The sequence below is a fragment of the Bombina bombina genome, chromosome 5 (assembly GCF_027579735.1).
Source record: "Bombina bombina isolate aBomBom1 chromosome 5, aBomBom1.pri, whole genome shotgun sequence".
In the NCBI taxonomy this organism is placed as follows: Eukaryota; Metazoa; Chordata; class Amphibia; order Anura; family Bombinatoridae; genus Bombina; species Bombina bombina.
In genome coordinates this window covers 334,455,636-334,481,761 of record NC_069503.1, presented here as the reverse complement: position 1 = coordinate 334,481,761, position 26,126 = coordinate 334,455,636, and the positions used below count along the sequence as shown (strand labels likewise).

General features: G+C 34.8%; 1 protein-coding gene across 1 annotated transcript in view; it reads right to left on the bottom strand.

Annotated features, from left to right (window-relative positions):
• Positions 1-360: 360 nt before the first annotated feature.
• The window catches only part of HDAC9 (histone deacetylase 9), a 2,434,493-nt gene continuing 2,408,727 nt past the window's right edge, over positions 361-26,126 (bottom strand). The window contains exon 27 of the mRNA XM_053714127.1: positions 361-560. Coding sequence (XP_053570102.1) covers positions 394-560 — 167 coding nt within the window. The 3' untranslated portion in view covers positions 361-393. The remainder of the gene's footprint in view (positions 561-26,126) is intronic.

The following is a 26,126-nucleotide window of genomic DNA, read 5'->3' as shown; positions in this document are numbered from 1 at the left end:
AGCCGCAATGCACTACTGGGAGCTAGCTGGTAATTGGTGGCTATGCACATACAAATCTTGTCATTGTTTAACAAGATATATTCAACTAGGTCCCAGTAGTGCATTACTTGCAGGGTTTAAACACATAGTTATATGCAATAAAAGGTGCACACACAAAAAGCACCCGTGCACTTTGTCCCTTTCATCCTGCAAGATGCTCTCAAGACTCTCTGGTGGAAAATCAAAAAATAGATATAAATTACAGAAAAAGTGGGCAAAATTAATAGACACAGAACATTGCAAAATTGTTGTTGGGGGGGGGGGGTATTTTTATGTGGACTATCATTTTGAGTTTATTCCCCCAATATTTAACAGAAAAAATATTTTACAATGTATTTATTGTAAATGTAGTAATCAGTTTATGTTGCACAATGATACGTACATGCTGTCATTCACTGGATCCACCGATAGTGAGGCCATGGCAGACACTGCTTCTGTCTCAGCTGTCTCTCGGTCTTGGATATCAGCCAGGGAATTGCACTGAGTTTCCTTATATACTTCCACTGATTTCCAATATTTACCTAGGAAAACATAGTTGAGACTAGGTTAAATGAGCCATTGTTATAGAACATCAGTTTCCACCCTGTATTAGGCACGTTTGGAAACATGCAAGACCATTAACATTAGCCACCTGGTCTCAATCAGGGGGAGCTTTCAATTTGATCTTCTGGATACTTTGACAACTGATTCTAAGAACAGGACTTACAAAATATTATAGAATATTATGACAATTTGTAAAGGTACATAAAAATATACAAGAAAAGATGCAATGTGTGTTTTGATTTAATGATACACACATACTAAAGTCAAATATTATTTTAAGAAACAACAGGAACAAATCTAATGCATCTATAAATAAAAGAAATTAGCAAAAATAAAATGCTGTTATATATATAATCTTAAAATGATTAATAGAGGGTAAATTATATTCTAAAGTGACAATAAATATCTTGTAATTACAATTTTTTTTGCAACCTTGAAAGGAATTAACAAAGCAGGTGAGTTTGAATATGTTTTGAATGCATTAACATCTTGTTTGCTGCAAATGTTTTTCAATAGTCTACCTTCCTCTTACCCTATTTGGAGGAGTCAATACAGACTGTTTACTGAACTAGAAAAGACTAGCCACAGTCATTATATGACTAAAATAAATATTATTTTGCTATCTGATCGTCTCTGCTGAAGTAAGTCAGTAAAAGATATGCAGCAGGTTTAGGCTTGTAACGTTTGCAATGTGCTTGTCCGGTTGTCAGAATTGGAAAACTCTTAATTTTCAGAATTAAACTTCAGAAAAATGTGACAAAATAAATAATAATATACTGCAAAATTGTTTTATTACACATAATTTAACATATTATATTCAAACCTCACTGTCCATTCAACAGTAAATTCAATCATATCAGGAGCTGGTGTGGTGTCTCAGAAGTAAATATATAAACAGTATATGTATGATTTGATAATAGAAGTTTATTAGTTTTTTTTAATTACATCAGTTGAATCATGAAAGTTTAGCTTTGAATTTAGTGTTCCTTTAAATGCTGTGATGAGAATGATGATGCAGAGATACCTGTTGCTTAAAGGGATAGGAAAGTCAAAATTAAACTTGCATGATTCAGACAGAACATGTCATTTTAAGACACTTTTAAATTTACTTCTATTTTCAAATGTGCTACATTCTCTTGTTATCCCTTGTTGAAAAAGAATAGGCACATATCCTACACTAGTGGGAGCTAGCTGCTGATTGGTTATAGAAAATAGAAAACCAAGCTACAGAAAAAACAAAAAAATATAGTGGTGAATAAAAAACAAATTAACTTCACTTCTCGAGGTGAATGCAGCCTGCTACTGCGTCTCTTCTGCCGTATATTAGCGATACAAGAAAAATTAGCCGCGCTTTTCTCCACAGGGGAGCATAGTGCCGCTAGCTGCTGATTGGTGCCTGCATACATTTGTTGTTTGCTGATTATTCTTCTGCGATGCTTACATTAAGAAGTCTGTTGGTTTAGTTGTTGTTGTTGTTTTTTTAATGAAAGTAAATGTTTGAGGTGCTTAGGTATTGTATGCGAGTTTGAATATGGGAAAGGATCACATTGGGGGAATTAATAGGCTTTGGTAAGACAGCATTGCAGTTAGGTTTAATAACAAAGGAGACCATGTTAGCAATAAAGAAAGACTAATCAATTAATTTGCACAGTAAGTAAAAAATAATGACAACACCTTATTTAGATATATAAATGAAAGGAGAAAATAAAAGAAGAAATAATAAAACAATAGAGAGATAACAGGTTTATATAAGTGGATAAGGAGTTAGCAGACTGCATAAATTATATTTCTGCTTTGCTTTGACATTACAACCGACGGTGGAAATAGGAGAAATCCAAGTATATTGTGCTTCAGTACCACTTTCATGTTTGAGCTTCTATTACAAGTGGATGTTTAATATTTATCATGAGAGCACAGGGTCAGCTCGAGGAATTGCGCTGGTAATGTGCTCTTTGGGTCCAAGAATAAAATAACCCCCCAACTCTCTTTCTACTACAGTCTAAAACCAACCGTTGCACTGCATCTTAAAGGCAACCTAGATACATAGGTTTATACAAGTAACTCAAGCACTTTTATATTATTATTATTATTATTGGTTATTTGTAGAGCACCAACAGATTCCGAAGCGCTATAATTTAAACAACCGTATTCTCCACCATGTGCTGCCCCTGCTAAGTGCTGCTTGGGTCACATGGTCCCACCAGGACCTATTATACGGCTGGTCCTTAACAAGCAGTAGTATCGTGCGTGCTGCAGTACCCATGTCAGATAACAGATTTCTATGAGGGGGTACTCTAAAAAGGTTTTTGTCAGATAATGTGACCATGCAAAGTTGATCAATCACAAAACATTTTGTTCAGGTGCAGTTTTTTTTTATTTATTTCTATAGCATGTTAAGATGCATTTGAATGCACAATAGCAAGGGATCAAAGTTAAAGGGACATAATACTCATATGCTAGATCATTTGAAACTGATGCAGTATAACTGTAAAAAGCTGACAGGAAAATATCACCTGAGCATTTCTATGTAAAAAAAAGGAAGATATTTTACCTCACAATTTCCTCAGCAGAGTAAGTTCTGTGTAAAAAGTTATACGCAGCTGCTCCCAGCTGCAGGTAAAAAATTTTTTTTAAAAAAAATAAAGAAATGAACAGCAGCCAATCAGAATCAACAGTGCTGAGGTCAGGAACTCTTTTACTGTGATCTCATGAGATTTGACTTAACTCTCATGAAATTTAATTGTAAACTTCCTTAAGCTGAATAGGGAAATAAGATGAGAGTGCACGCAAGCTCGCTCCTTCCACTGTCCCGGGACAGACATACTAATTTGTTGCTTAGAAGTCCTTTACAATGGGATGTGGTTACTGAGAAACTTTTGAGGTAAAATATTTTTCTTTTTTACATAGAGATGTTCAGGTGATTATTTTCTAGTCAGCTTTTTACAGCTATATTGCATCACTTTCAAGTGTTTAAACAATTGGGTATTATGGCCCTTTAATATCAGCTTTTCAAAAAGTTAAATAAGAGCAAACTGCTCACACTTGTCATATGAGCACCATGAGTTTCCTACTACCTCTTTGTGCTATTCATTGTAAGTATAAGGCATCCTATGGACAATCGAATGTTGATGAGAATGAAAATCCATTAAAATCCAGTAATCAAATGTTATTTCCAATATTGCATAGTTTGAATTTTACATTTAAAGAGAGCATTAGAAATAATATTACAAGTATATTGATTAGAATTTTTCAAATTTGAATATTGATTAATTTGAATCGAATAATTTGAAAATTTGAAATGAATATTACATTTAAAGAAAGAATTAGAAATACTATTACATTAAACAAATGTTAGAAAGTTGTACAAACATTCAACATTCTAAACGAACGAACAAATGTGTTAAAAATTGTTTAATTTTTAGAATGTTGCAAAACATTCGCCCATTCCTAACTTTGAGCAAACATTTTAACCAACAACTTGCAATATCTGCTAGAGCGTTGGTAATTGTGCAAGGCAAAGTGCAACATAATGCATTAACGATTGTGCTCCCCTTGAAATCTGGGCCTTTGTAGTTACAAGATATTTCTATTATCTTCCAATAGAATAACATATTAATCTTTCTTGTAGAGTACTATATTATCAAATATTTAGCAAATACCATGCAATTTACAATATCAAGACAGACCTTAATAGAGAAATACAAGATAAACAATAATAATGTTTAACTTATCACCACTCTGTGATAGTAGTTGCTGCAATTGCTTAGTGGGTCAAAACAGACTCGGACAGTGCCAATAACTTTTCCTGCATTGTCTCAAATACTGAGGTCTAGGAACAGTGCTTGTTTCGATCACCCAGGGTTGGTGTCCAAATGCCCAAATGGCGTAGTATTGTATACTCATTCAGCTAGTCATTTGTAACTCCCCTTCCTCATCTAAAACAACCTGCTATAGCTGACAACCTCCGTAGGCGATCTTAGTCTTGTGATAAGGCCCTCCAGTCACAGCTGCAGGAAATGTCCTCGAGCAGGGTCGAAATCTTTTCTGTCAAAGTAGGCATGTTGCCCCTCTCCTTGACTCCTGGATGTGACGTAAGTATGCCTCTGCCTACAATAGGCTCCAGTTGCAAGGATTGTCAAAAAAGGTAATGGCTGGCAGCACCAATCAATGATGAGCAGGGCTTAGGGCTTTAGAAGTGCAGAAAGTGGGGTTCCCTACTGCACAATCATTGAGTGAATCCAAAGGAACAGCAAACACAACTTCAAGTTGAAAGCTGAAAATAGCTCAGTTTATTTGGGTGTTCCAAACAATTTCAGGCACACAGACAGACAACACTGACACGTTTCGTGCATGTGCACATGTGCTTCATCAGAGGCTACTGATTCTATTGACAGGAGGGCTTAAGTATGCAATTCTGACCAATCACTGTAGTCAATGGTCTCAGCCAATAATAGTGTATTTCATCATACTCAGCTGTGTGATATGGGCAGATATAGTATTAATACAAAAAAGGGATTTCAGGAACTCCAATATGAAAATGTTTTTATTCCAAACTTTAAAACCAGATACAGGATGCAGGTAATGACTGGTCTTTCGTGTTTCGGCTAACCAACATAATCATAGACCTGACAAACATATGTCAATTAGCATTTGAAAAGGTTACATTTGAACACTATTGGATGGTGTTAATTATACACCTGCTACACCTGGAAGTGGATAAACGCAATGATGTGTACTACTATGTAACATTATTACCAGCGAATGCAAAACATCTAATATTATTATTTACTGAGTTAGAAGAAAGAACAACGAGCAGAAAAAAATCAAAGGATAACAAGGAATACCAAAAAAATAAAGATAATAATAATAATGAAAAATATATACAAAATAAAGAATTTAGCAACTTTTGTGTAGTCAATAATAAAATTATACATGTTTAAACAGAAAAGGTATTGGGTTTAGCCTGTTAATACTCTATATGGAGAGTGACAGAAGTATGTATACATTGATTCATTAATAATAATCTATTCATGATGTAATATTTCTGAAGACATGAGATGTAGATACAATTTCACAAAAATGATTGCACCACAGTAAGAAAAATAAGAATAAGGTTAAACCAAACTAAAACAGAACTAAGATATAACTTATTCCCAATAATTTATTAAATCAAATTCTGAGTCAAAATCATTGGGCATCTTTGTTACCAGCTTAAAAATCCAGAAAGCCTCTTGTCTTGATAGTGCTCTATTTTTATCACTACCTCTACATGAGTTAGTGATTCGTTCAATGGCACACCATTTAAAGCTGTTAACATTTCCTCTATGAATGTCAATGAAATGTCTAGACAATTCAGAGCATTGCAGTTTGTTAGGGATGTAGCCTAGATGTTCACATATTCGTGTTCTGACGTCCCTAGTGGTCATACCTACATACTGCATGTTATGAGTTGTACATTCAACTAAGTTTACCACATAGGATGCAGAACAATTAATACAACCGTTGGTTTCAAAAGTTTGCCCAGTAGCACATGAGTGAAAAGAACCACCTGTTTTTAAATAATCACAGGCCTTACAGCGTGAACTACCACACTTGTAAGTGCCATTTGTTGTAAGCCAGGAACTGCTTCTCATTAGGTTAGGAAGTTGACTTGGGCATAGGATATTTCCTAACGTTAAGTTATGTGAGTATACACATTTACAGCCTTTTTCTACTACCCCTTTCAAGGTCTTATCTCCATACAACAACGGGAAGTATTTGTTAATAATCTTACAAATGGACGAGTATTCGATAGAATATTGTGTGGTAAATAATGGTGGTTCTTCTCTCTTTTGTTTTTTTTATTGAGAAAAGGCTTGTTATCAGTCCTAGTTCTCTTATCATGGCTTGTGCATGCCACATTAGTCGTATGTTCTCAAGGAGGTCAGCTGAATAACCTCTTTCCTTTAATTGTATTTTTATGTTGTTACTTTCAACAACATAATCTCTTTGTTTTGAGCAGATTGTTTTAGCTCTAATAAACTGGCTTTTAGCTGTCCCCCTGAACACATGTCGGGATGTGCACTTTTGTTATGAAGTATAGTATTAATATGTAACACAAATAAAAGGTGGCGCAAAAAATGCTGGTTTGGGGAAAAAATAGAAAGGGCTAAAAACTAATAATTGATTTTGTAAATAACCGTGTTTTTCTCTTAAAATTGAGTAATAGGGTATCTTACCCTAAAAAAAGTGCTTAAAAGTGTTTGTGCTAAAATAGAATGTTTACTAGTGATGAATAAATAATTAATGTGAATATATGGTTGTGTATATTAAGTTGAAATCCGTGTTAATAGAATGGACTAAAAATACTACTCTTATCAATTGAACCTCCTAAAAACAGAAACCTATGATAGCCTCTAGTGAATCTAAATATGCTAAAAGTATATAAAATAACTAAGTGACTAATTAAAATACTAAACCAATACTGACATAATAAATCAGTTAACTAATTTCATTCAAATGTTATACTAATGTGTATAGAAAGTGGATTTTTATCTGTCCCTTGTAATGTGAACAAGCATTTGTAATAGTACTTGGTTACTTGTGAGTTCCATTCGATTTAAATTCTCCTTAAGTTTAAATCTGATAGCAGTTGGTCATATATAAGTGTTCTTTTCTTTAGCTGTGAAGTGTAGCAATGATCGTAATTTTCTAAAAAGTCAGTAATACTAATAAGTACCACTCAGTAGTGGGTGACTTATTAGTCTTTAAGATTTCTGCGTATGTTCCAATCAGCCAATAGAAAGCAAGCTCAATCATATTGGCTGATTGGATCAGCCAATAGGATTGAAGCTCAATCCTATTGGCTGATTGCATCAGCCAATAGGATTTTTTCACCTTTAATTCCGATTGGCTGATAGAATTCTATCAGCCAATCGGAATTCAAGGGATACCATCTTGGATGACATCCCTTAAAGGAACCTTCATTCTGGAAGAGCCGTCTATTGAAGAGGAAGCACCGCGCCGGATGTCTTGAAGATGGAGCCGCTCCGCGCTGGATGGATGAAGATAGAAGATGACGTCTGGATGAAGACTTCTGCCGGCTTGGATGAAGACTTTGTTCCGCTTGGATGAAGACTTCTGCCGTCTTCGCAAAGGACTTCTGCCGCTTCGTTGAGGATGGATGTCCGGTCTTCAAAAACTGTAAGTGGATCTTCGGGGGTTAGTGTTAGGTTTTTTTAAGGGTTTATTGGCTGGGTTTTAATTTTATATTAGGGGTTTAGGTTGAAAAATAGCTAAATGTCCTTTTAAAGGCAATGCCCATCCAAATGCCCTTTTCAGGGCAATTGGGAGCTTAGCTTTTTTTAGATAGGTTTTTATTTGGGGGTTGGTTGTGTGGGTGGTGGGTTTTACTGTTTGGGGGGTATTTGTATTTTTATTTACAGGTAAAAGAGCTGATTTCTTTGAGGCAATGCCCCACAAAAGGCCTTTTTAAGGGCTATTGGCAGTTTAGTTTAGGCTAGTTTTTTTTTATTTTGGGGGGGGCTTTTTTATTTTCATAGGGCTATTAGATTAGGTGTAATTAGTTTACATATTTGATCATTTCTTTTTTATTTTGTGTAATTGAGTATTTTTTCTGTAATTTAGTTAATAACTATTTACTAACTAGTCTACCTAGTTAAAATAAATACAAACTTAGCTGTGAAATAAAAATAAAACCTAAGATAGCTACAATGTAACTATTAGTTATATTGTAGCTAGCTTAGTGTTTATTTTACAGTTAAAGGGCCACTAAACCCAAAATCTTTCTTTCATGATTCAGATAGAGAATAGAAATTTAAACAACATTACAATTTACTTCTATTATTTATTTTGCTTCATTTTTTAGATATCCTTAGTTGAAGAAAAAGCAATGCACATGGTGAGCCAATCACACAAGGCTTCTATGTGCAGCAACCAATCAGCAGCTGCTGAGCATATCTAGATATGCTTTTCAGCAAAGCATATCAAGAGAATAAAACAAATTAGATAATATAAGTAAATTAGAAATATGTTTAAAATTGCATTCTCTTTCTAAATCATGAAAGAAAAAATGTGGGTGTCATGTCCCTTTAAGTATTTAGTTTTAAATAGGAATTATTTAGTTAATGAAAGTAATTTTTATTTAGATTTATTTTAATTACATTAAAGTTAGGGGGTGTTAGGGTTACACTTAGGGTTAGGTTTAGGGGTTTATAACTTTAGTATAGTGGCGGCGATTTTGGGGGCAGCAGATTAGGGGTTAATAACAGTAATGTAGGTTGTGGCGATGTTAGGGACAGCAGATTAGGGGTTAATAATATTTAACTAGTGTTTGCAATGCGGGAGGGCGGCAGTTTCGGGGTTAAGATGTTTATTATAGTGGCAGCGATGTCCAGAGCAGCAGATTAGGGGTTAATAATTTTATTTTAGTGTTTGCTATGCGGGAGGACCTCGGTTTAAGGGTTAATAGGCAGTTTATGGGTGTTAGTGTACTTTTTAGCACTTTAGTTATGAGTTTTAAGGTACAGCTTTGTAGCGTAAAACTCATAACTGCTGACTTTCAGTTTATGGTACGGATCTTGGCGGTATAGGGTGTACCGCTCACTTTTTGGCTGGACAGGCAAACTCGTAATACCGGCTCTATGGAAGTCCCATTGAAAAATGACTTTTTGAAAGCTGCAGTAGTTACGTTGCGTTACGGCCAAAAAAGTGTGCAGTACAGATATACTTGCAAGACTCGTAATACCAGCGGTAGTGAAAAAGAGCCATAACGCTGCTTTTTCACTCATAACGCAAAACTCGTAGTCTAGCCGTTAGTTATTTTATATACTTTTAGCATATTTAGATTCACTAGAGGCTATCATAGGTTACTGTTTTTAGGAGGTTCAATTGATATGAGTAATATTTTTAGTTTATTCTATTAACACAGATTTCAACTTAGTATACACAACCATTTATTTACATTAATTATTTATTCATCCCTAGTAAACATTTTATTTAGCACAAACACTTTTAAGCACTTTTTTAGGGTAAGATACCCTATCACTTAATTTTTATAGAAATACATGGTTATTTACAAAATCAATTATTAGTTTTATCCATTTTTATTTTTTCCCCAAACCAGCATTTTTTGTGCCACCTTTAATTTGTGTTACATATTTATCTATTACAAATTAACTTGGGATAATTTGTTTTGTGAGGTAGGCAGTGTTTGGTCTTTGAGTATCCTGGGAGGTATATGAAGTATAGTATTGCCAGATATCAGTTTTCGGTACAATTTTGTATGTATCTTATTTGCATCTACATCACCTATCAGTGGAATGGTCTCAGCCAATAATAGTGTATTTCATCATACTCAGCTGTGTGACATGGGCAGATATAGTATTAATACAAAAAAGGGATTTCAGGAACTCCAATATGAAAATTAAAAACAGTTTTTATTCCAAACTTTAAAACCAGATACAGGATGCAGGTAATGACTGGTCTTTCGCGTTTCGGCTAACCAACATAATCATAGACCTGACAAACATATGTCAATTAGCATTTGAAAAGGTTACATTTGAACACTATTGGATGGTGTTAATTATACACCTGCTACACCTGTTAGTGTATAACTATCAAAAGGAAGTGGATAAACGCAATGATGTGTACTACTATGTAACATTATTACCAGCGAATGCAAAACATCTAATATTATTATTTACTGAGTTAGAAGAAAGAACAACGAGCAGAAAAAAATCAAAGGATAACAAGGAATACCAAAAAAATAAAGATAATAATAATAATGAAAAATATATACAAAATAAAGAATTTAGCAACTTTTGTGTAGTCAATAATAAAATTATACATGTTTAAACAGAAAAGGTATTGGGTTTAGCCTGTTCATACTCTATATGGAGAGTGACAGAAGTATGTATACATTGATTCATTAATAATAATCTATTCATGATGTAATATTTCTGAAGACATGAGATGTAGATACAATTTCACAAAAATGATTGCACCACAGTAAGAAAAATAAGAATAAGGTTAAACCAAACTAAAACAGAACTAAGATATAACTTATTCCCAATAATTTATTAAATCAAATTCTGAGTCAAAATCATTGGGCATCTTTGTTACCAGCTTAAAAATCCAGAAAGCCTCTTGTCTTGATAGTGCTCTATTTTTATCACTACCTCTACATGAGTTAGTGATTCGTTCAATGGCACACCATTTAAAGCTGTCAACATTTCCTCTATGAATGTCAATGAAATGTCTAGACAATTCAGAGCATTGCAGTTTGTTAGGGATGTAGCCTAGATGTTCACGTATTCGTGTTCTGACGTCCCTAGTGGTCATACCTACATACTGCATGTTATGAGTTGTACATTCAACTAAGTTTACCACATAGGATGCAGAACAATTAATACAACCGTTGGTTTCAAAAGTTTGCCCAGTAGCACATGAGTGAAAAGAACCACCTGTTTTTAAATAATCACAGGCCTTACAGCGTGAACTACCACACTTGTAAGTGCCATTTGTTGTAAGCCAGGAACTGCTTCTCATTAGGTTAGGAAGTTGACTTGGGCATAGGATATTTCCTAACTTTAAGTTACGTGAGTATACACATTTACAGCCTTTTTCTACTACCCCTTTCAAGGTCTTATCTCCATACAACAACGGGAAGTATTTGTTAATAATCTTACAAATGGACGAGTATTCGATAGAATATTGTGTGGTAAATAATGGTGGTTCTTCTCTCTTTTGTTTTTTTTATTGAGAAAAGGCTTGTTATCAGTCCTAGTTCTCTTATCATGGCTTGTGCATGCCACATTAGTCGTATGTTCTCAAGGAGGTCAGCTGAATAACCTCTTTCCTTTTAATTGTATTTTTATGTTGTTACTTTCAACAACATAATCTCTTTGTTTTGAGCAGATTGTTTTAGCTCTAATAAACTGGCTTTTAGCTGTCCCCCTGAACACACGTCGGGATGTGCACTTTTGGCATGAAGTATAGTATTAATATGTAACACAAATAAAAGGTGGCGCAAAAAATGCTGGTTTGGGGAAAAAATAGAAAGGGCTAAAAACTAATAATTGATTTTGTAAATAACCGTGTTTTTCTCTTAAAATTGAGTAATAGGGTATCTTACCCTAAAAAAAGTGCTTAAAAGTGTTTGTGCTAAAATAGAATATTTACTAGTGATGAATAAATAATTAATGTGAACATATAGTTGTGTATACTAAGTTGAAATCCATGTTAATAGAATGGACTAAAAATACTACTCTTATCAATTGAACCTCCTAAAAACAGAAACCTATGATAGCCTCTAGTGAATCTAAATATGCTAAAAGTATATAAAATAACTAAGTGACTAATTAAAATACTAAACCAATACTGACATAATAAATCAGTTAACTAATTTCATTCAAATGTTATACTAATGTGTATAGAAAGTGGATTTTTATCTGTCCCTTGTAATGTGAACAAGCATTTGTAATAGTACTTGGTTACTTGTGAGTTCCATTAGATTTAAATTCTCCTTAAGTTTAAATCTGATAGCAGTTGGTCATATATAAGTGTTCTTTTCTTTAGCTGTGAAGTGTAGCAATGATCGTAATTTTCTAAAAAGTCAGTAATACTAATAAGTACCACTCAGTAGTGGGTGACTTATTAGTCTTTAAGATTTCTGCGTATGTTCCAATCAGCCAATAGAAAGCAAGCTCAATCATATTGGCTGATTGGACCAATCGGAATTAAAGGTGAAAAAATCCTATTGGCTGATGCAATCAGCCAATAGGATTTTTTCACCTTTAATTCCGATGGGCTGATAGAATATCGGAATTCAAGGGATACCATCTTGGATGACATCCCTTAAAGAAACCTTCATTCTGGAAGAGCCGTCGATTGAAGAGGAAGCTCCGCGCCAGATGTCTTGAAGATGGAGCCGCTGCGCGCTGGATGGATGAAGATAGAAGATGACGTCTGGATGAAGACTTCTGCCAGCTTGGATGAAGACTTTGGTCCGCTTGGATGAAGACTTCTGCCGTATTCGCAAAGGACTTCTGCCGCTTCGTTGAGGATGGATGTCCGGTCTTCAAAAACTGTAAGTGGATCTTCGGGGGTTAGTGTTAGGTTTTTTTTAAGGGTTTATTGGCTGGGTTTTAATTTTAGATTAGGGGTTTAGGTTGAAAAAGAGCTAAATGCCCTTTTAAAGGCAATGCCCATCCAAATGCCCTTTTCAGGGCAATTGGGAGCTTAGCTTTTTTTAGATAGGTTTTTATTTGGGGGTTGGTTGTGTGGGTGGTGGGTTTTACTGTTTGGGGGGTATTTGTATTTTTATTTACAGGTAAAAGAGCTGATTTCTTTGAGGCAATGCCCCACAAAAGGCCTTTTTAAGGGCTATTGGCAGTTTAGTTTAGGCTAGGTTTTTTTTTTATTTTTGGGGGGGCTTTTTTATTTTCATAGGGCTATTAGATTAGGTGTAATTAGTTTACATATTTGATCATTTCTTTTTTATTTTGTGTAATTGAGTATTTTTTCTGTAATTTAGTTAATAACTATTTACTAACTAGTCTAACTAGTTAAAATAAATACAAACTTAGCTGTGAAATAAAAATAAAACCTAAGATAGCTACAATGTAACTATTAGTTATATTGTAGCTAGCTTACGCCTAGATTTAGAGTTCTGCGGCCAAAGGGGTGCGTTAGCTACGCATGCTTTTTTCCCCACGCACCTTTTAAATACCGCTGGTATTTAGAGTTCACAGAATGGCTGGGTTTTCAGTGCGTTAGGCTCCAAAAAGGGAGCGTAGAGCATAATTTAACGCCACTGCAACTCTAGATACCAGCGGTGCTTACGGAAGCGGCCAGCTTCAAAAACGTGCTCGTGCACGATTCCCCCATAGAAAACAATGGGGCCATTTGAGCTGAAAAAAAACCTAACACCTGCAAAAAAGCAGCGTTCAGCTCCTAATGCAGCCCCATTGTTTTCTATGGGGAAACACTTCCTACGTCTGCACCTAACACTCTAACATGTACCCCGAGTCTAAACACCCCTAACCTTACACTTATTAACCTCTATTCTGCCGCTCCCGCTATCGCTGACACCTGCATATTTTTTTTAACCCCTTATCTGCCGCTCCGTAAACCGCCGCTACTTACATTATCCCTATGTACCCCTAATCTGCTGCCCCTAACACCGCCGACCCCTATATTATATTAATTAACCCCTAATCTGCCCCCCACAACGTCGCCTCCACCTGCCTACACTTATTAACCCTTAATCTGTCGACCGGACCGCGCCGCTATTATAATAAAGTTATTAACCCCTAATCCGCCTCACTCCCGCCTCAATAATCCTATAATAAATAGTATTAACCCCTAATCTGCCCTCCCTAACATCGCCGACACCTAACTTCAAACATTAACCCCTAATCTGCCGACTGGAACTCACCGCTATTCTAATAAATGTATTAACCCCTAAAGCTAATTCTAACCCTAACACCCCCCTAAGTTAAATATAATTTTATTCTAACTAAATAAATTAACTCTTATTAAATAAATTATTCCTATTTAAATCTAAATACTTACCTGTAAAATAAACCCTAATATAGCTACAATATAAATTATAATTATATTGTAGCTATTTTAGGATTAATATTTGTTTTACAGGCAACTTTGTATTTATTTTAACCAGGTACAATAGCTATTAAATAGTTAAGAACTATTTAATAGCTAAAATAGTTAAAATAATTACAAAATTACCTGTAAAATAAATCCTAACCTAAGTTACAATTAAACCTAACACTACACTATCAATAAATTAATTAAATACAATACCTACAATTATCTACAATTAAACCTAACACTACACTATCAATAAATTAATTAAATACAATATCTACAATTATCTACAATTAAACCTAACACTACACTATCAATAAATTATTTAAATAAAATATCTACAAATAAATACAATGAAATAAACTAACTAAAGTACGAAAAATAAAAATGAACTAAGTTACAAAAAATAAAAAAATATTTACAAACATTAGAAAAATATTACAACAATTTTAAACTAATTACACCTATTCTAAGCCCCCTAATAAAATAACAAATCCCCCCAAAATAAAAAATGCCCTACCCTATTCTAAATTAAAAAAGTTCAAAGCTCTTTTACCTTACCAGCCCTGAACAGGGCCCTTTGCGGGGCATGCCCCAAAGAATTCAGCTCTTTTGCCTGTAAAAAAAACACATACAATACTCCCCCCAACATTACAACCCACCACCCACATACCCATAATCTAACCCAAACCCCCCTTAAATAAACCTAACACTAAGCCCCTGAAGATCTCCCTACCTTGTCTTCACCTCACCGGGTCCCGATCTGTCCAGAAGAGCCTCCGATGTCTTGATCCAAGCCCAAGCGGGGGGCTGAAGAGTGACGTCCATCCTCGGGCTGAAGTCTGGATCCAAGCGGCGGCTGAAGAAATCCATCATCGGCTGAAGTCGGAAGTCCATCATCGGGATGAAGTCTTCTATCAAGCCGCATCTTCAATCTTCTTTCTTCTGGAGCGGAGCCATCTTCTTTCCAACCGACGCGGATCCAACCTCTTCAACCGACGCCTACTCGCCGAATGACGGTTCCTTTAAATGACGTCATCCAAGATGGCGTCCCTCGAATTCCGATTGGCTGATATTGGCAATAGAATGCGAGCTCATGGATCAGCCAATCGGATTGAACTTGATTCTGATTGGCTGATTCCATCAGCCAATCAGAATATTCCTACCTTAATTCCGATTGGCTGATAGAATCCTATCAGCCAATTGGAATTCGAGGGACGCCATCTTGGATGACGTCATTTAAAGGAACCGTCATTCGGCGAGTAGGCGTCGGTTGAAGAGGTTGGATCCGCGTCGGTTGGAAAGAAGATGGCTCCGCTCCGCTCCAGAAGAAAGAAGATTGAAGATGCGGCTTGATAGAAGACTTCATCCCAATGATGGACTTCCGACTTCAACCAATGATGGATTTCTTCAGCCGCTGCTTGGATCCAGACTTCAGCCCGAGGATGGATGTCACTCTTCAGCCCCCCGCTTGGGCTTGGATCAAGACATCGGAGGCTCTTCTGGACAGATCGGGACCCGGTGAGGTGAAGACAAGGTAGGGAGATCTTCAGGGGCTTAGTGTTAGGTTTATTTAAGGGGGGTTTGGGTTAGATTAGGGGTATGTGGGTGGTGGGTTGTAATGTTGGGGGGGATATTATATGTGTTTTTTTTACAGGCAAAAGAGCTGAATTCTTTGGGGCATGCCCCGCAAAGGGCCCTGTTCAGGGCTGGTAAGGTAAAAGAGCTTTGAACTTTTTTAATTTAGAATAGGGTAGGGCATTTTTTATTTTGGGGGGATTTGTTATTTTATTAGGGGGCTTAGAGTAGGTGTAATTAGTTTAAAATTGTTGTAATATTTTTCTAATTTTTGTAAATATTTTTTTATTTTTTGTAACTTAGTTCTTTTTTATTTTTCGTACTTTAGTTAGTTTATTTCATTGTATTTATTTGTAGATATTTTATTTAAATAATTTATTGATAGTGTAGTGTTAGGTTTAATTGTAGATAATTGTAGATATTATATTTAATTAATTTATTTATAGTGTAGTGTTAGGTTTAATTGTAGATAATTGTAGGTATTGTATTTAATTAATTTATTGATAGTGTAGTGTTAGGTTTAATTGTAACTTAGGTTAGGATTTATTTTACAGGTAATTTTGTAATTATTTTAACTATTTTAGCTATTAAATAGTTCTTAATTATTTAATAGCTATTGTACCTGGTTAAAATAAATACAAAGTTGCCTGTAAAATAAATATTAATCCTAAAATAGCTATAATATAATTATAATTTATATTGTAGCTATATTAGAGTTTATTTTACAGGTAAGTATTTAGATTTAAATAGGAATAATTTATTTAATAAGAGTTAATTTATTTCGTTAGAATAAAATTATATTTAACTTAGGAGGGTGTTAGGGTTAGGGTTAAAATTAGCTTTAGGGGTTAAAAAAATTATTAGAGTAGCGGTGAGCTCCGATCGGCAGATTAGGGGTTAATACTTGAAGTTTGGTGTTGGCGATGTTAGGGAGGGCAGATTAGGGGTTAATACTATTTATTATAGGGTTATTGAGGCGGGAGTGAGGCGGATTAGGGGTTAATAACTTTATTATAATAGCGGTGCGGTCCGCTCGGCAGATTAGGGGTTAATAAGTGTAGGCAGGTGGAGGCGACGTTGTGGGGGTTAGATTAGGGGTTAATAAATATAATATAGGGGTCGGCGTTGTTAGGGGCAGCAGATTAGGGGTACATAGGGATAACGTAGTTGGCGGCAGTGTACGGAGCGGAAGATTAGGGGTTAAAAAATTTTTAGAGAGTGGCGGCGATGTGGGGGGCCTCGGTTTAGGGGTACATAGGTAGTTTATGGGTGTTAGTGTACTTTAGAGCACAGTAGTTAAGAGCTTTATAAACCGGCGCTAGCCCAGAAAGCTCTTAACTACTGACTTTTTTTGCGGCTGGAGTTTTGTCGTTAGATTTCTAACGCTCACTTCAAACACGACTCTAAATACCGGCGTTAGAAAGATCCCATTGAAAAGACAGGATACGCAATTGACGTAAGGGGATCTGCGGTATGGAAAAGTCGCAGCTGCAAAGTGAGCGTTAGACCCTTTCCTGACTGACTCCAAATACCGGCGGTAGCCTAAAACCAGCGTTAGGAGCCTCTAACGCTGGTTTTGACGGCTACTGCCCAACTCTAAATCTAGGCCTTAGTGTTTATTTTACAGTTAAGTATTTAGTTTTAAATAGGAATTACTTAGTTAATGAAAGTAATTTTTATTTAGATTTATTTTAATTACATCAAAGTTAGGGGGTGTTAGGGTTACACTTAGGGTTAGGTTTAGGGGTTTATAACTTTAGTATAGTGGCGGCGATTTTGGGGGCAGCAGATTAGGGGTTAATAACAGTAATGTAGGTTGTGGCGATGTTAGGGACAGCAGATTAGGGGTTCATAATATTTAACTAGTGTTTGCGATGCGGGAGGGCGGCAGTTTAGGGGTTAAGATGTTTATTATTGTGGCAGCGATGTCCAGAGCAGCAGATTAGGGGTTAATAATTTTATTTTAGTGTTTGCTATGAGGGAGGACATCGGTTTAAGGGTTAATAGGCAGTTTATGGGTGTTAGTGTACTTTTTAGCACTTTAGTTATGAGTTTTAAGGTACAGCTTTGTAGCGTAAAACTCATAACTTCTGACTTTCAGTTTACGGTACGGATCTTGGCGGTATAGGGTGTACCGCTCACTTTTTGGCTGGACAGGCAAACTCGTAATACTGGCTCTATGGAAGTCCCATTGAAACATGAATTTTTGAAAGCTGCAGTAGTTACGTTGCGTTACGGCCAAAAAAGTGTGCAGTACCGATATACTTGCAAGACTCGTAATACCTGCGGTAGTGAAAAAGAGCCATAACGCTGCTTTTTCACTCATAACGCAAAACTCGTAATCTAGCCGTTAGTTATTTTATATACTTTTAGCATATTTAGATTCACTAAAGGCTATCATAGGTTACTGTTTTTAGGAGGTTCAATTGATATGAGTAATATTTTTAGTTTATTCTATTAACAAGGATTTTAACTTAGTATACACAACCATTTATTCACATTAATTATTTATTCATCACTAGTAAACATTTTATTTTAGCACAAACACTTTTAAGCACTTTTTTAGGGTAAGATACCCTATGACTTAATTTTTATAGAAATACATGGTTATTTACAAAATCAATTATTAGTTTTTAGCCATTTCTATTTTTTCCCCAAAACAGCATTTTTTGTGCCACCTTTAATTTTTGTTACATATTTATCTATTACAAATTAACTTGGGATAATTTGTTTTGTGAGGTAGGCAGTGTTTGGTCTTTGAGTATCCTGGGAGGTATATGAAGTATAGTGTTGCCAGATATCAGTTTTCGGTACAATTTTGTATGTATCTTATTTTCATCTACATCACCTATCAGTGGAATGTCCAAAAATTGTATAGTATTTAATGCCATTCAAAAGTGAACTTCACTCCATTTACGTCTTGATTTAGATATGGTGCAAATTGCTCTGCCAGATCCTCTCTCTCCCCCCACACAACAAAAAGATCATCAATGAAACGTTTATACGTAAAAGATGATACTATTTGAAAATAGGTTACTATCTGCTAGCTATGTGCAACTGTAACAATTTTGTTTAGTTTTCATTATTTAAATAAATAATTTTGTTTCAGCAAATTAGTTTAGTTAAGTTTAAAAAAAAATATGTTTCTGCAAATTAGTTATGTTAAGTTAAATCGTTTTTTTTTTTTGATCCGTTCGTTTTTTCTGATCTATTCTTTATTCATATGCATTATTCTATTCTTAAGTTTAGAACAAAATAATGCATATTAATAAGAATGGATCCGAAAAAATAAATAAACCTATTAACCCCTAAACCACCGTTCCCAAACATCGCCAACACAAACTAAACCTATTAACCCATAAACTGCCATTCCGAAACATAGCAACAACCTAAATTAAACTATTAACCCCTAAACCTAACACCCCCTAACTTTAACATAATTAAAATAGACCTAAATTAAAGTTACAATTATTAACTAACTACCTATTTAAAAATAAATACAAACTTACCTGTGAAATAAAAATAAAACCTAAGCTGGCTACAATATAACTATTTGCTAACTACCTAGTTAAAATAAATGCAAATTTACCTATGAAATAAAAAAAAACATAAGCTTACACTAATAAAACCTAACATTACTTAAAAATAAAAAACCTTACATTACTAAAAATAAAAAAATCTAAGATTACTAAAATATTAAAACTACAATTACAAAATATAATAATCACTAAAATTACAAAAAATAAAAAAACTACCATTACAAAAAATAACAAATGAAATTATCCAAAAAAATAAATATTCCTATTCTAATCCCCTGTTTAAAAAAAACAAAAAAAAACACATAATCTATAATAAACCTTAAAAGGGCCTTTTGTAGGGCATTGCCTTAAATTTACCAGCTCTTTTGCAAAAAATTAAAAACAAACACCCCCTAACATTACAAACACCCACCCCCAAACCCACAAAATAAAAATAAACCTAATCTACCCATTCCCCCGAAAAGGGCATTTGTATGGGTATTGCCCTTAGGGCATTAAGCTCTTTTTTGGCCCATTAAAAATAAAAAATGCCTAATCTAAAAAAAAAACACACCCCAAAAATAAAAAAATCCCATTACAAAAAATAACAAATGAAATTATCCAATTTAATAAAAACTATTCCTATTCTAATACCCCGTTTAAAAAAAAACACCCCAAAATAAAAAAAACTAATCTATAATAAACTACCAATAGCCCTTAAAAGGGCCTTTTGTAGGGCATTGCCCTAAAGTTAACTGCTCTTTTGCTACAAAAAATTACAACAAACACCCCCTAACATTATAAACCCTAAGTGTGCGGCGGACGATTACATGAAAAGGACCTCCACGTTGGACCGATGGACCTCCGCCTGGACCTCTGCCTCCGCACATAGACCGTTTCGCCTCCACAGGGATGAAGAAGATGCCAGTTCCACAATGGAGGAAGAAAAGATTAGGGCTTTTTTTATTTTAATGGGATGAAAAAGAGCTGAATGCCCTTTTAAGGGCAGTAAAAGAGCTGAATGCCCTTTTAAGGGCTATGCCCATACAAATGCCCTTTTCAGGGCAATGGGTAGATTCGTATTTTTTATTTTTTTATTTTGTGGGTTTGAGGGGGGTGGGGGTTTGTTATGTTAGGCGGTGTTAGTTTTTATTTGTTTGCAAAAGAGCTGTTAACTTTAGGGCAATGCCCTACAAAAGGCCCTTTTAAGGATACTTGGTAGTTTATTATAGATTAGGTTTTTTTTATTTTGGGGTGCACTTTTTTTTTTTAAAATGGGGTATTAGAATAGGAATCATTTTTATTATTTTGGATATTTTCGTTTGTAATTTTTTGTAATGGTAGTTTTTTTGTGTAATTTTAGTGTTCATTATTTTATCTTTTATTATTTTATCTTAGGTTTTTTTATTTTTTGTAATGTTATTTTTTTTAGTTTAGGCTTAGGTTTTATTTTTATTTTACAGGTAAGTTTGTATTTATTTTAACTAGGTAGTTAGTAAATAGTTATATTGTAGCTAGATTAGGTTATATTTTTATTTCACAGGTAAGTTTGTATTTATTTTTAAATAGGTAGTTAGTTAATAATTGTAACTTTAATTTAGGTCTTTTTTAATTATGTTAAAGTTAGGGGGTGTTAGGTTTAGGGGTTAATAGTTTAATTTAGGTTGTTGCGATGTGGGGGCTGGCGGTTTAAGGGTTAATAGGTTTATTTAGTGTTTCAGTTGGTGTCAGCAATGTCGGGGAACTGCGGCTTAGGGGTTAATAGGTTTAGTTAGTGTTGGCGATGTTTGGGAACTGCGGTTTAGGGGTTAATAGATTTAGTTAGTGTCTGTGATGTCGGACAACTGTGGTTTAGGGGTTAATAGGTTTAGTTAGTGTCAGCGATGTTGAGGAATGGCGTTTTAGTGGTTAATAGCTTTATTTAGTGATTTAGTTAGTGTTGGGGAACTGCAGTTTAGATTAGAACAATGAAAAATCTTGACAATGTTGCGCACAGTGGACACAGGAACATTAAGATCTCTGGAGATGGACTTGTAACCCTGAGATTATCAATGCTTTTCAACAATTTTTGTTTTCAAATCCTCAGACAATTATTTGCTGCTCTTTCTCTTCTCCATGCTCAGTGTGGCACACAGAGACACACAACAGAAAGGTTGAGTCCATTTTTCACCATTTTAACTGGTTGCTGGTGTGATTTCTAGTTTGTCAGCACCTGTTAATTGATACAGGTGAGTTTAATTACAAATTACAGGAGCATTACAAACTTGGAATGCAATTATTTCTTACAATTTTGAGAAGGTGCCAAAAATGTTGTCGAGTACATTTTGGAGTTTTGCGTGGAATGTTTCAGATTTGGCTTTTTTTCTCCACTTTTTTGTGTTATACCAATACAAACAAAAGAGAAATAAACATGAGAATTCCTAAACATTTGAAATTGTAACAATTGGGTGGTGCATTATCTGACAGATATGCAGTGGTGCCAATAATTTTGGCCATAACTATAAATATATATATCTCTCTATATATATATATATATATATATATATATATACAGTGTATATATATATATATATATAGATATATATAGATATATATAGATATATAGATATATAGATATAGATATATAGATAGATATATATATAATACAAAAGGAAATAAAGTAAACCTTATCCAGCACATTGACATAAAGTCATAATTAATTATAGTGTGGGGGCTGTGAGCATCTCAAAACAAACACACACACACGGATGTCAAAGATAATGCAACAAAGTAATTTAATACTAAAACTTTAGAAATAATGTGCAAAAACAAAAATGAAGATGATACAATTCGTCATCCAAAAATCATATAAAGCATATGCAATTCATTAGTTACCCAACATACACACAGGAGAGCTCAAATGTCCAGTAACTCAGTGCGTCCACTGAAACATTAATTAGATCCGTATTATTGTTTAATGTCGGACAATACATATATGGCCAAACTGATGCACTCCTCCTGATATATATAGCTAACTGGGACCTATATAAAGAAAAGTTCTTAGAGGAAAAGAGCGTGCTTGCGAATAGTAATGACACTGCTGGGGCCGAATAGAATTAAGGGCCATATTACATGCCGTAGTGAGGGGGTTGTCTATGTCGCCTTTTGCTCCTGCCCTAGATTCTATGAAGGCAAAACCTATCGAGAGTTTAGGGAACGTATGAAGGAACACAGGAGGGATATACTCAATGAAAAGATTAAGGACAGTGGTGTCGCGAGACATTTCTTAGAGGTGCATCAGAGCAGTGTAGAGGATCTAAAATTTATGGGCCTTGAACTAATAGACATCAGTGAAAGTGGGGGTGATTGGGATAATCTATTATTAAAATCTGAGTGTAGATGGATATACAATCTACATTCCTTGCAGCCACACGGTCTCAATGAAGAATTACATTTCGCCCCCTTTCTAAGTACTTAAGTATTGCATATCTCTTGAATACATGTGGTTAGATTATATATAGCATTATTCTTGTAATATAGGTTAGGATATATAGTTTCTCTTTTGTAATACTATCCTGATGTTCTTTAGTTATCTACACAGGCTTGCTTTAATCCCCTTTATGGATGTTTTTTATTTATGCATTCTTGATGCATACCTCTGCAATCATTATATATGAGAATTGGGCATCCATGTATAAATTGAGGTGTGCATACTATGCATCTGCTATCATTTAGTTTTTTTTTATATATTAGTGCCTATCACGGATGACAGATGAAGTAACGTCAAGTATTATTATTGTGTGTCATGTTTTTTCTGCCAGATTTGGAACCTTTTTTCTGTCCTTTGTTATTTTGTGCAATCAATACTGTTTTATTTCACCTGTGGGGTTCATGTTAAATAGAGCTGAATCTCTAGACCGGATATCGATTAATTTAGCCTGAGTAAGCCCTCTGTGACGTAGGGTGAAACACGTGTAGCGGTTACCTATCGGCTTGTTGCCGACTTCCACGCTGTCTGGAATTAGAACGTTTGAATTTTACAGATACCTCTGACTGGACCTTCCATGCTATTTGGTTACATCGTGGACACTTTTGGATGTGTGGTGAGTGGCTGCAATCTTGCTTGGATGTGACACAGTGGTGAAGATTCTTTGACACTCTGGATCCAGGTAACACTGAAAACTTAAAGTGTGTTAGCGTTATACCTGATATGGAGTAGGACGCCGGCAATCCCTGCTGAGTGACATACTCAGCCCCTCTGGCATATGTTCAGCTCTCTCTGGTCTTGAGTGAGTGGTGGGGACTCAACACAGGGACTTTTGGTTTATGATTCGGCCCCGGCAGTGTCATTACTATCCGCAAGCACGCTCTTTTCCACTAAGAACTTTCCTTTATATAGGTCCCAGTTAGCTATATATATCAGGAGGAGTGCATCAGTTTGGCTGTATATGAATTGTCCGACATTAAACAATAATATGGATCTAATTAATTAGTTACTGGGCATTTGAGCTCTCCTGTGTGTATGTTGGGTAACTAATGAATTGCATATGCTTTATATGATTTTTGGATGACGAATTGTATCATCTTCATTTTTGTTTTTGCACATTATTTCTAATGTTTTAGTATTAAATTACTTTGTTGCATTATCTTTGACATCCGTGTGTGTGTGTTTGTTTTGAGATGCTCACAGCCCCCACACTATAATTAAATACGACTTTATGTGAATGTTCTGGATAAGGTTTACTTTATTTCCTTTTGTATTACATTTAATTACTTAAAGCTCTGTGCACCTGGGGTCTCATCTCAGCATTCAGGGTAGGTGGGCCCCAGATCATAGTCATTTCATAATCCTGTGCTAGCTGGTATTCACTATTAATATATATATATATATATATATATATATATATATATAGAGAGAGAGAGAGAGAGAGAGAGAAAGAGAGAGAAAGAGAGAGAGAGAGAGATAGATAGATAGTCGGACTATAGACAAGATAAGAAAATGACATGTGATACTGTCACTTTAAATGAAATACTCACTGCACACAGATATCTTATAGAGTTATAGTTATAACCTGGAAGAGGAGGACTCTCTACTTTATATGTGATTTTTCAAGTTACTATCATTGCCGGTGGGATGAGTTTCCGGACATCTGTTGAGTACCCTGAATGGGTTGGATCGGACATATCCCACTGGGCACTCTAACACAGAACTGTGAATTTTGAAAGTTCATTTTCAGTTCATCTTCAAGTTGGTAGATTACGCTACACTACAGCTTCATGTCTATCCTATGACTGACAAGCAGGACGGCCTTTAAGACAGAGGATCCTGGAAATCAACCAATCAGACAAGAGGTGTGTTAGGACACCAGCACACCCACCTCCTATGTCATACCACCACTGATTGGTCTGTGTTTGTGAGTCGAGTATACCTCGGGACCATTCGCATGCTAGCTAGCCAAATCACCTGGGGACTGTGTGAGTAAGATATAAGCTATGTGCAGCCTGATGGTTGCAGTCCAGCTTTGAAGGACAGTACTGAACACGTTAAATAACTCTTGTTTGTATAGGGTCTGCATACCGGTTATGTTCACTTTTACCTATGAATTTGTTGTATATGTTTTGTGCTTTTCTTTTCAAGGTCACAAAGCCTATTCGAGTCATTAGCATATTATCTTTAGGCATTTAATAAATATGAGATATTTATCTCTATAAGATATCTGTGTGCAGTGATTCCTTCATTTAAAGTGACAGTATCACATGTCATTTTCTTATCTTGTCTATAGTCAGAGTATAATATTTCCTTTAAGGATTTGCACCAGATAAATCCTTTTTAGTATTATTATCTCCTCCCTCTTACTTTTATACATATATATATAGATAGATAGATAGATAGATAGATAGATAGATAGATAGATAGATAGATTAAAAGGATAGATAGATAGATAGATAGATAGATAGATAGATAGATAGATAGATGATAGATAGATAGATAGATAGATAGATAGATAGATAGATAGATAGATAGATAGATAGATAGATAGACAGACATATATACAGTATATACACACACACAAAGAACACATGTATACTAAGAATGTTAGGCATGGAGAAGTTAAGTCTAATCCTAAAGAATGCCCATAATTTACCTCAGATAAACCTACTATTTCTCAGGGTAACATATAGAACTCTGCTTTCAGCCTTTCTATGGGAGAATTTAGCCAAGGCATAGCTATGAGCAGCATTTCCATATAGTTATAGCTATATATCAGTTATTTCTAAAACTATTATAAATATGACAACAACAAAATGCCAGCCATGAATTACACATTATAGTTGCCAAAACTTTTAGATTTGTTAGCTCTGGATGTTCTTACTCTAAAAACCTAGGGTGTGTTCTTAAACAATCATTTACTTGAAACTTTAATATAAGTTCTGGCTATTTTTGGATCATTGCCACATATTATGCAAGTAGAACTAATTTTCTTGGCAACTTGTACAAAATCCTCTCCTCTGCCATATTTCTTTAGCTATGGTTTAAATTCTTGTATTGTTTACAATTATATCAGAATAAAAACATACATCTGTTTTATATAGAGAGCAAACACAAATATGTTTTAATCATACATATCCAATATTTTTATTCTATAGTAGATATGTTTTATAAACATTTATTCATTGTATTTATATTGTTTACTAAAGTTCAGAGACATAACTACTAGCTGTGCAGAATGTTACTGCTCCTGAGAGAATTGTTTAATGGGAGCCACATCTGGACCCTATCTATCTATCTATCTATCTATCTATCTATCTATCTATATCTATCTATATCTATCTATCTATCTATCTATATATCTATATATA